The sequence below is a fragment of the Elgaria multicarinata genome, chromosome 11, assembly GCF_023053635.1.
Source record: "Elgaria multicarinata webbii isolate HBS135686 ecotype San Diego chromosome 11, rElgMul1.1.pri, whole genome shotgun sequence".
In the NCBI taxonomy this organism is placed as follows: domain Eukaryota; kingdom Metazoa; phylum Chordata; class Lepidosauria; order Squamata; family Anguidae; genus Elgaria; species Elgaria multicarinata.
This window is the reverse complement of record NC_086181.1, coordinates 23,632,454-23,644,754: the sequence shown is the minus strand read 5'-3', so window position 1 is coordinate 23,644,754 and position 12,301 is coordinate 23,632,454. Positions and strand designations below refer to the sequence as shown.

General features: G+C 45.8%; 1 protein-coding gene across 1 annotated transcript in view; it reads right to left on the bottom strand.

Moving 5' to 3' along the window:
* Positions 1-12,301, bottom strand: part of ARHGEF40 (Rho guanine nucleotide exchange factor 40) — a 40,546-nt gene that overhangs the window by 14,934 nt on the left and 13,311 nt on the right. The window contains exons 4-8 of the mRNA XM_063137611.1: positions 7,511-7,631; positions 5,131-5,236; positions 4,167-4,265; positions 2,713-2,829; positions 1,630-1,728 (exon numbers count right to left, since the gene is read on the bottom strand). Coding sequence (XP_062993681.1) covers positions 1,630-1,728; positions 2,713-2,829; positions 4,167-4,265; positions 5,131-5,236; positions 7,511-7,631 — 542 coding nt within the window. The remainder of the gene's footprint in view (positions 1-1,629; positions 1,729-2,712; positions 2,830-4,166; positions 4,266-5,130; positions 5,237-7,510; positions 7,632-12,301) is intronic.

Here is a 12,301-nt window from a genome sequence, read left to right as displayed (position 1 = left end):
GGAGATAGTCAGCAGACTTCGAACACGGAAGCTGCCGTGTATCCAGCGCAAGGTAGCTGGACGATCTTCGCCTCCACACCCGGCTGCCTTGCATTTCTGCTAGATGAGTGGTTTCGCCCATCTAGTAGCAGTGCTTTGAAGTGGGAGGAAAGGAGGTGTGGGTGGCCACAGGAAACATTGTTTCCAGTCAATTCCCCTCTCCCTCGCCAGGAATGCCCCCTTCCCCTGTCTCTGTACTTTGTTTATCAAGTGTGGAGAGGTAGCTGGCGCGGTTCTCTCTGTGCCGACAATCAGGCCCAGACTCCAACCTTGTAGCCAGGAAAATGAACAAACCTCCCCCCCCCTCCCAATTCTGTCTAGGGGCCGTAGGATTGCTCTCTCCATCTTCCTGATAGTCACGGGGAAGGTAAAAAAAATATCACAGAGAGCAATGAAGCCCCACTTCCTTGTTAAAGCCATTATAAGCCATAAAGCCATAAAAGGAATCCTATAAATACACAAGTCCATAAACTGTAGGATCACGCATCATAAAAACAATTGATTACTTGCTCCACTTGACATTTTTTATGTGCTGCAGCTGCTCTGTTAGCAAAAAGAAGCAACTTCCCATACAACAGCCAGTATCAGAGGCAGTATGCCTGTGCACACCAGATGCTGGGAACATGACCAGGAGGATCCTATGGCGCTGATGTCCTATTTGTGGGTTTCCCACAGGCACCTGTGCGAACAGAACGCTGGACTAGATGGTGCCTTGATCTGATCCAGCGTAATGTTCTTGTGTCCTCATTTCAATCTTTTGCTAAACTGACCTATGATCCTTGGCAAAAAAAACCAAGCTATCTAGATATTTAATTCTTCTGTCATTTTAAATAGAACAAGAGAACAATCCTTCTTCATACAGTTACACCAGTTTTAAACTCTCTTCACTGGCTGCCAATTAGTTTCCGTGCCAAGTATAAAGTGTTGGTTATCACCTTTAAAGCTCTACATGGTTTGGGTCCAGGCTACCTGCGGGATCGCCTTCTCGCGTATAATCTGCCCCGCACACTCAGGTCCTCTGGGAAGAATCTACTTCAGTCAGCCAAAGTTAGGCTATTACCCAGAGGACCTTCTCTTCTGCTGCCCCCAGACTGTGGAATGGCCTGCAGGAGGAGACTCATCAACTTGACAGTCTATCAGCATTCAAGAAAGCTATCAAGACTGATCTCTTCCGGCAGGCCCATCCAGTAGAATTTTAGGATGTTTTTAGATGTTTTAACAATGTATGTTACGTTCTTAATTCAGTTTTATGTATTTTATATTTACTGTTGTTCCCTGCTGCGATCGAAATGGAGAGGCGGGTAAGAAATAATAATAATAATAATAATAATAATAATAATAATAATAATAATAAGTTATCCCAAGAAGAAAATAGATGCAAGTCCAGAGCCCTGGATTATCCAGGGCCTCCAATGATCACTTTCACTATTCGATTTGGATGAACTCTCTTAACAGGGGAATGAATAAGAGACAGAAGTGGTGCTGAAGGTTGCTCTCTCTGGATAACTGCTGGTGCAAAATTGTAGCTTCCAATTGTAGAATTAGGTAGCCCACCCATGTAACCTCTGTGGAAATGTCAAGTACGTTTACCTCCTGACTTGAAGCAGTTCCCAGTGCCTTTAAGTGGGCACTGACTTCACACACAGCCCGTAGAACACTACGGCAGAGTGTTTGTAGTTGCTCAAGAGCCTAGAAAGAGAAAGAGATGAGCATCACAACAGAAGTGCAGAGCTAGAATGTACGTGAAGGTCACCTAGAATTGCCTTATTTTCACAGTGGCCTGCTAATAAGAGTATTTGTGGTTACAGTGGCATGTGGGCTCATACGAGGCCCGCATTAGCATGAGATCCAGATGCAGTTGGGGTGGGAAGTTCTTGCAAGTATCAGGGATAAGCTGAAAGTCTGCCGCGCAGGGGTGGGCAACCTTAGGGTGACCATAGGGAAAGGAGGACAGGGCTCCTGTATCTTTAACAGTTGTATTGAAAAGGGAATTTCAGCAGGGGTCATTTGTAGGCATGCAGCACCTTGTGAAATTCACTCTTCATCACAACATTTAAAGCTGCAGGAGCTATACTAAAGTGACCAGATACAAAAGAGGGCAAGGCTCCTGCAGCTTTAACTGTTGTGATGAAGAGGGAATTTCACCAGGTGCTGCCTGCATACAAATGACACCGTCTGAAATTCCCTTTTCTACACAACTGTTAAAGACACAGGAACGCTCTCCTCCTTTACATAGGGTCACCCTAGGCAACTTCAGAAGGTCAGGGGGTTATTCCTGCCACAGGCAAACAAAAAAGAAGCCATTTTGTGCTGATTTTTGGCAACAAACTGCTACAGAATTCTTCAAAGGCAAATTTAGCTAAAGCCAAAGAAAATATGGCTACTTCAGCATTCCACAGCTGTCTGCTTCAGGGTGTAGTGCACATTGGCTATTCTTTTTGCTTTCGCAGCGAAGAGTTTCAGCGATGCAGCAGGGGGCTGCGTGTGACCCGTGGGCCATGTGTGGAGACATTCCTGCAGTAGGGGAAAGGTGGTGGGCAAATACATTAAGTACATGCAGATGAGAGGAAAAGGCAGGGGCATTCTGTGCAGGGTTGGAGGGGGGTTGGATTGGTTCCTTGTGTGAACCCTCTGGGAGAACATGACGTCCATTTCCAGGCCAGTTTCTCTTACCTGGTGTTCCCCAACCCATTTGGATGGCAAGTAGTGCAGGGTCCCACCTAGCGCTGGAGGCAGCTGGTCCAGGGCTACGTAACGTGGCAGTTCCGAAAGAGGAAGAAGCTGCACCGCCTGCAGGTCAAGGAGACCGTGTCAGGTGCAAGATGTACCCACCTCCTAGAAACAGAGCCCAGCCCAAATCCCTTCACCATCCATTTCCCCCACGCACACCCCAGCCATGAAGCCTTGGTCAAGACTAGGCCAAAATAGGCATTAGAGGGGATTCCTCAGTGTTCATAATTCCCTCACACACACAGGTCCAAAAAAGGCATTACTTTATAAGCAAGAAAGAACACGAACCACTATTTTGCACTAGAAATTGCCCCTGATGTGGACTGGGCCCATAACAAGGGGGGAAGAGTTAAGCCCCCCTACCACCCACACAAAGGTCCCAATCCATATCAGGAGCCCAGCACCTACTTTATGGTTTAAATAAAAGAGAGACTGTACTGTTCTTTAAAATAAGGTCTGTTTTGGCCCTCAGTTATTTGAAGGTACAGATATACACAATGGAACTTTTATTTTAGCTAAGGAGGAATTATTTTGTTTCTTTCTGCTCTCTCTATGCAGAAACCTGTGTAGTAGCTATTGAGACCTCTTGGATTAATTTACTTCATTTAGATTCCCCCCTACCAAGTTTCCTCCAAGGAGCCCAGGGCAATGTCTATAGTTCTTCCACCAACTCATTTTATTCTCACAACCACCCTGTGTGGTAGGTTAGGCTGAGAGATAGTGTCTGGTCCGTGAGCTGACCGGGGATTTGAACCCAAGTCTACAGAGTCCTAGTTTAACACTATAACACAATCTCTCTCAATTACTAGCCACCTTGGTCACACATTGTGACTAAGTGAAAAGTTTCATTGCGGTCCGAGCAGGAAGTTACAATTAGAGGTGGAGCAGACAGAGCGTTAGAGTATGTCACTCAACTGTACAGAAGTGCACTGTGTGGTTATTTTCTCCCTTATCAGAAGGGGACACGTGGTTTGCATATCTCCGCTGGCTTAAATGCTTGGGGTAAATAAACGGCGCATGGCGGGGATGAGGTAACTTTGTGTGACCCGCTCTGAATTTTTCTATAGTTAGCAGGGGCCCATTCCTGGGGAGAGGGCGTGTAGCTCAGTAACAGAGCATCTGCATTGCATTCAGAAGGTCCCAGGTTCAATCCCGAACATCTCCAGGTAGGGCCAGAGAAGAACTCCTGCCTAAAATGGCTAGCCAGTCAGCGCTAACAACACTGGACTAGACAGACCAATGGTTGAAGGTGAGTTCCTATGTTCTTGTGACACATAATCTTTTAAAAAAATCATTCCAGACATTTCTCTCCCCATCATACCAAGACCCATTTATCTCTGCCCCCTCTCCCGCCCTCCTAACACATAGCTTCCAATGCCGCTCCAGAGAGGACTTACCGCAGCAGGTTCCAAGACCAACTCCTCTTCATGGGGCACAAAACGGTCATCAGGCGGTAGGATCACCAGCAGCTGACTGATCGGGGGCGGAGAATTCTCCTGAAGGACAGAGGCTGTTGCTTCAGGGTGGCTGATTTGAATTAGGGGACGGGGTGGGGTGGGGTGGGGGTGGGGTGGGGGTGGGCAGAGAATGCACGAGGAGCAAGTGATGAGGCACAGGCAGGGAGGTACAAAGTTGGGGGGCAGAGAAGAGGGATAAGGTGGCTCGAAGGCCTAGCCCCCACAGCGCTCTCCGGGATTCAAGACACAGCATGAAGACATGGAAAGGGGTTCTCAGTAACGGTTCTTCAGTAACATGAGGGAAATGCCAACCTCTGGGGACCAGCCAAAGCATGCGCTTCACCATATTCTAAAAATGGCATGATATTGTTTTGTTGGGTTTTTTAATGAAATCTAGTACCAATTTGATGGTCTGTGTAGAAGAATTTAGAGGGCACATCTAATTATGTTGTTGTCGTTGCTGCAACAACCTAATAAAGTGGACAGTGTCCACGAAAGCTTATGCCAGAATAAATGTGTAAGTCTTTAAGGTGTCACAAAACTATTTATTCCTTTTATTACACTTAAATCTAGCCTTTTTTTCCTCCTTAAGGAACCAGCAACACCACCACCATTATCATCATCATCTAGACATTATTACACATCCCAAGCCTCCTGAATATGGGATGAGGTGACACAGTGTCCATACTCTCTTTTAATTTTAATATTTCAAATAAATTTTATTTATGGCAACAACAAATTACTGTGGTTTGATGGTGGTGGTTATTATTACAAAAATACACCTCTTCATAAACAATATTATACAGAGGCCATAAACAAGACCCACAGTCTGGCTACTGAGGAACAGGGGCAGAAAACTTTGGGGCGTGGGAAGAGAGCTCCTTCAGTGGAGTCAGGATGATACCTGGAATGTCCGTAAGGCTGGCAGCAGCACGGGGGCCTGGAGGGCCCAGTCATCCACCTGGCTCAAGTCCAACAGCACCGTCAGCCCAAGGGCCTTCAGTTCTTGCCTAAAACATTTGTGAAGAGACAAGGGGAAATAGGTCTGCTGTTCTCACCATTAGGCAGCCAGCCTCAGCAGGGCATAATACAAATTCATGAAACGGGCAGCAGGGAGAGTGTATGAATGTTGGCCAGTGTATTTCCCTTGTAAGTCTCACTAAACCCTAGAGGATAATTTCCGCATATTATCCTCACAATAATCCCATATTAGGGCCCAAATGTACCCATTCCACAGATGGAGAAACTGAGGCCATGTCTACACGTTGGTCTGTTCTTTCTCCGCTTTCATGACTCTGTTGCACCAGTTTAGTATGCAGAAGAACATGATTTATTATGAGCAATTCCAAATTGAGAATTGGCAGTAATTGGGCACTCAGTTCTAACAAGAGTAATAATTAACATTATATATATATATATATATATATATATATATATATATATATGGCAATTTTTCTAAGTGTTCAGAGAGCTCCATATACATCATCTCAATAAACTTCACGGTAATCCTGTAAGATAGGGCAGAATTATCATCCCAAAGTTACAAATTTGGAGGTGGGGCTGCGAGAATGACTTGTTTAAAGCTACCACCAAGTGAATTTATGGCTGAGGTAAGATATGAATCGGGTCTTTTTCAGCTCACAGCTCATTCCATTAACTATTATGCTGCACAATCTCATGAAAAGCAAACAGTGGCTCAAAGGCATTTTCAGTGGCCTGTGTAAAATGACCATACATTACAAACTTAAACCATTTTAAAACCAATTTGACTCTTAATGGCTTTCTGTAGTGGTTTCCTTAGCGTTATGCTTTTATGAGGAGAAATTCCTGAATTTCCTACCTGCCTCAGTCAATTATTTCAGGATTCTTTCACAGACAACCTTGATAATCAGCCTCATTAGATGGTGATTTACATATGTATACACAGCTGCTATCTCAGAGGGGATGACATAATGAATTTCCTGCTGGGAACCTCTTGAGGCAGAAGTTAACAGGGCCAGCACAAGGTATCTTGCTACCTCAGGTGAAGGCCAAGATGGCAGCCTCCACTCCACATACAGAAGCCAACCAGGCTGGTGATTGAATCTGTCTTTGACATTGAGAACAGGATGTACCTGACAGTAGCAGGCCAGATTAGCAAGTGCAAGGCAGGCCGCATGGCATACACAGCTCCACCCTCCAATCCCTTCCTGCTGTTTATTTATTTATTACATTTATATCCCGCCGTTTTTCCTCCAAGGAACCCAAGGCAGTGCACATAATCCTCCTCCTCTCCATGTTATCCTCACAACACCAACCCTGTGAGATAGGTTGGGCTGAGAGTCTGTGACTGGCCCAAAGTCACCCAGTGGGTTTCCATGGCCGAGTGGAGACTAGAACCCGGATTTCCCGACTCCCAGTCCAACACCTTAGCCACTACACCACACTGGCTCTTTGCTCTATTTGCTCATCACTCGACCTGGTAACTGCCTGCTCTAACAGATGCTGGAATGCCGCAGGAGCGGAGCAACACATGTGTGCTCATGATGCCTGATGGAGCGTGCAGTTCGGGCTGGTGGCTGCCTCCCTGCCTGCTTGCTGAGTGAATGGTCTGCGATGTGGGGAGAGATGGCGAGGAGACGAGACATGAAATCACTGCCACAACCAGGGCTCAGGGGGAACGGTGAGAGAAGGGGAGGGTAGAGGACTGTTGCAGACACTCCTAGCATCATGTTACTCCACTTCTGAAATCTCTTCATTGGCTTCCAATTCACTTCAGAATCCAATATAAACTTCTTCTGTTGACTTTCAAAGCTTTTCACGGTCTAGCTCCTTCCTATCTCTCCTCTCTCATCTCACACTATTGCCCCGCTCGTGCTCTTCGCTCCTCTGATGCCATATTTCTCACCTGCCCAAGGGTCTCTACTTCCCTTGCTCGGCTCCGTCCATTTTCTTCTGCTGCCCCTTACGCCTGGAACGCTCTTCCAGAACATCTGAGATCCACAAGTTCAATCGCAGCTTTTAAAGCTCAGCTAAAAACTTTTCTTTTTCCTAAAGCTTTTAAATCTTGATTTTGTTCTGACTTTATACTGTTAGTTTTACCCTACCCAGTGCCTGTTTGCATTCTCTTCCCCTCCTTATTGTTTTATTATGATTTTATTAGAATGTAAGCCTATGCGGCAGGGTCTTGCTATTTACTGTTTTACGCTGTACAGCACCATGTACATAGATGGTGCTATATAAATAAATAATAATAATCTGCATCCGGAGGCGGCTATCTCACACACTGCCTCATGCTAGCTTACCTGAGAAGTGAGTGCATGTATCTCAAGGTTTTGACTAGAACCTCTTGTCCAGGAGGCAGTTCATCTTGAAGAGGCTGCGGCACCACCGTCAGCAAGGAGCGCCCTGCCCTGTCCAATCCTCCTGTTGGGGATGAAACACAAGGGAAACAGGAGGCACAAGTCTACATCCCATTCATCGTAGGCCTGGGAGAGCTCACACAATCAAGGGGGTTGGCCACTCAAAACCAAACTCTCACAGAGTCTGCGTTATCTGCTTATGAGTCCAATTCCAACTGGCTGTGACTGGCACCTCTGGGATCCCACTGAGCTCAGCAGACACTCCAGTTGCCAGTGCCAGAGATACAGAACTTGCAACAAAGAGGTGCGGAGGCAGAACCACGCCCATACCACCATCTATGGAGCATCATGACCAAGGGTGGCTTTCAGTTTAGTACCAGAAATTCAGGCTGTGTGCCACTCTAGGGCTTTCCTTAACTCTACGCTAGCTGTTTTGCCCTGTGAACATGCCATTTTAACCAGGTTACTGCAAACCATCAAGCAGGACAGCAGAGCAAAGGCTACACATGAAGAACTTGCCACATGGAACAGCCCCATGCTGATGTGGGTTTGTGTGAGTGGGTTTACAGCCACATAATTGTATGAAAGGGTTCAGATGCAACTACATCAAGGAAGAAAAAGTTATTGGCAGTTTTATTCTGGAGAAGAGATAATGCAGGATTTGATCAGAGGAAGTGAAGTACAGATTTTAGCACAGGCCACTGATGTATGACTGTAATCCATACCCATCTATCCAACCAAAACAAAGTGTGATACACACACATATTACAGGAAGAACCCCTGAGCTCAAACTCTATAAAATACTTATTGTTCCATCTTCCCAGTGTTATGTTACCATCCACGGTTGGAAAAAAGCTGTTATTTCCCACTGATCCAAACATTCCATTTCCTACAAATTCCTGACATTTATTCATTCACTCCATAGCAGCAACTACACAACACATAAGTTTGTAGCCCGAGATAAATTAAGGAAATTCACAAAAGGGAAGTGTCCCATCTTCCCCACCCCACCTGCTATCTGTGAACCTCGAAATGCCTTCCTGGAGGGTCAGGGTCTCTCCTGAACACCAGTATAGGATAGGGTGTAGGAGGCTGCTAGGGGAGGGAAGAATCGCTCCAAATCTGGAATGGATCCGAAGATAAATTAACTTGAAGTTCACAGAAAGAAAACCCTCCCCTACAGCCTCCTCACATCTCACCCCACATTTTTCAAGAGGACTCCCCTGACCCCCCCAGCAAGGTTTTGGATGGGTCACAAAAGACTGGTACTGGGGGACACAGGAAACTTACCTTCAATGAACTTCCCTAAGGGCGCAATCCTGCACACAGCTGGGAATAAGTCCCACTGAACTCAATGAGATTTACTTCTGAGTAGATTGTACTGTAAGTTCATTTATCTTAGGCCCTTTTCAGTGGTGGCCCCTCAATTATGGAATGATCTCCCCAAGGAGGCTCACCTGGCGCCAACATTGTTATCTTTTTGGCGCCAGGTCAAGACTTTTCTCTTCTCCCAGGCATTTAACAGCACATGATGAGTTTTTTAACTGACCCCAGAATAGTTGTTTTAAACGGATATTGTCTGTTTTTGTTTGTATTTTATGCTTTTGGTAGTTTTAAATTTTGTATATTTGTTTTTAATGTTACTTTTGTAAGCCGTCCAGTGAGCTTCAGCTATGGAAAAGGAAAGGAACCTCTCATGCAAGCACTTGAGTCATTGCTGACTCCTAGAGGGACGCCTGCTTTCGCTGATGTTTTCTTGGCAGACTTTGTAGCGGGTTGGTTTGCCGTTGCCTTCCCCAGTCGCAGTTACCTTCCCCCCAGCTACCTGGGTACTCATTTTACCGACCTCGGAAGGATGGAAGGCTGAGTCGACCTGAGCCGGCTGCCTGAGAACCAGCTTCCGCTGGGATCGAACTCAGGCCGTGGGGAGAGTTTCGGCTGCAGTAACTGCTGCTTACCACTCTGCGCCACACGAGGCTAAGGTGTGGTATATAAATGTAAATTAATAAGAATAATAATAATAATAATAATAATAATAATAATAATAATAATAATAAAAAATTATTTATTTATTACATTTTTATACCGCCCAATAGCCGAAGCTCTCTGGGCGGTTCACAATAATAATAGGTATTGTTCTCTTTTGAAGAGGGGGTAGTCTCCAGTTACATGGAGCCTGAAGGAACTCTCCAAAACAATATTCCTGCCCATTTTCTGTCACTTCTAATTGATTGGCTAATAAGAACGTTATATCATGACTAACAAAATTAAGGCTTTTTATAAGACCCTCCTCATTTTTTCCCCTTTAGGAAAATCTCAGCAAACAGGTTACCTATTAATTATGTTACCTGTTCTTAAAAAAGGGGGGGGGGAGTTTGCAACCTTCACCCCTAGGGCTAAATGCAGCTGTTGGCCTAAATTCAAAAGCACTCTGCAAGTGATCAGTTCACACCTCTGGTAAGAGCAATTTTTCCCTTCCTTGGCAGCCCACTGTGCAGGGAGGGAGGGAGGGAAAGAAAGAAAGAAAGAAAGAAAGAATATCCCCACCTACGTTTGGCTCTGTCCCCATCCACCACTGACATATTAACCCCAAAGGAAAGCATGCCTTTAAAAAAATGTTCCCCACTCCTGTTATGAACACATCTTCCATGGTTACACAGCAACACTTGCACGGAATTCCGTTTTTTCTTGTAGCTGTATCTTGTGCTGATTCCCACCTATTCATGCAGTTCAGCCTTCCCCAACCTGGTGCCCTCCAGATGAGCAAAGCTGGCTGCCAATGATGGGAGGTGCAGTCCAACACATCTGGTGAGAACCAGGTTGGGGAAGGCTGTAGTAGATTCCCCCTTAAAGGTCTTTCCAAACTACTATTGTACTGCCCAGGGAATGCCCCGTCACTGCTAAGATGATGTGGACCAGATCCAAACCTCTTTCCTTCCTCCAATGGAAAAAGTCTTCCATTGATGGAAGAGGTCCTTCCGACAGAGGAAGGCTCCTTCTGTCACAGGAAGTGAACCTTTGGATCCAACCTCAAGTACTTCTAGCTCTAATTGAAAGGAAACAGCACTTCCCCCTAGCTTAGATGGCTCTTAAAACGGATTAGATAACTATGTGGAAAATGGGTCAATCCATGACCACTAGCCACGATAGCTAAATATAATCCCCATAATTCAGAGGAAACACACTACTGGATAGCAGAAGCTGGGGACCAGGATGGCCATATGTCCTATGTCACAGAGCACAGTCCTCTGTTTGAAGGTGTCCTCTATTTGATGGGCTGTCCAATCCAAGTCCAGTTTCAAGATAAAGAACTGTAAGAAAGGAGAGCATTCAGGGGCCTTGACATTGCCCATGAAGAGCAGGCATCTGGACAGCAGGCACCCAGATACGCTTTTCCCCGCTATGGTGAGAAACACTGTATTTATGTTAGAGTCATTATTCATACCTTTGCTTCTATACACATCAATTAACATGTGCAAACTTCAAACAAAGGCGTTAAGCTCTTTTTTCAGTGATGCGTTTCCTCTTTTGGGGGGTGATGTGTAAGTGGCCACCCTACCCTGGGAAGGGATTTTGCCTTGTCTGCCCTGCTTGCGAGCTCCCAAGCGCATCCCATTGGCTGCTGTCGGAAACAGAATGCTGGGTTTTCCAATGGCGGCTTAACCAAATCGTTGGGTCTGTCCAATAGGTTGCTCTTATCTCGATGGCCCAAGTAACTAGGTGGGGAGGAGGGAAAGGATGAGACAAATTCAGAGAAGACAAATGGCTATTAACCACAATGGCTAAATGGTTCTTCCATGAGCAGGGGCAGTATATCTCTCAAGACCAGATGTTGGGACTACTCTCTGTTATGCCCTACTTGGAAACTCTCCAGGGGCATCAATCTGGCTGCTATTGCTCTACCAGGCACCTTTAGAGTAAGGTACTTAAGAGATCCAGAAGGGTACCATTAATTGCCTTTTTGGAAGCAAATCCTCTCTTAGCCCTGCCTGGTTTCTGCCTTTTCAAGTGTTCCCCTTCATGCTCCCCTGTTTTTACTTTCCTCTCTTTTTTTTTCTGCCTTTGTTTATGCTTCCTTTTCGCGACAGCCCCCTCGGGGAGGTCTGCCTCCCATTTTGCAAGCCGCAGGCCTTTGGAAACATTTCCAGGCTCTGGTGTTATTCTGGGTTGTGTCTTGTGGCTTTCGGTGAGGGAGCGGTTTCTGCAAACTGTTGTGATGTGGCGAGCGAGGGGGCTTGTTTTGCACGGCCTCGTGATGTTTTAGTAAGACGGCAAAAATGCCAGTTAAAGGACTGTCGGTTTGCTTAAGCGACCTTGTTCCACAGAGACTTTACCGCAAAGTCCGATTCTGGGGTGCAATCAGGTTTGCAGCTTGCAATGGCAAGATGGCCTATGCAAGCGCTACAGGCCTCGATGGCAATCCATACATCCCAAGCGTGCACATATTTACTTGAAAGTAAGTCCTACTGCGTTCATTGGGACTTACTACCAAGTCGAGTGCAAAATTCCAGGTTTGCTGTTGTGTTAAGCTATGATCAAGCTGAATTATATGGCTGCCCAAGGTGTAAAATTCAAATGACACCCTCCCCCACCACTCTAATTTACACGAGGCACAATCCATAGGAAGTCCTTCTGCACAAGCGCGGCAAATATGAATAGGAGTTGAGTACAGTGCTTTTAGACAGCTTCTATTGATTTCCATACGATCATCCTGGTATATTTTGCTCCATGGCT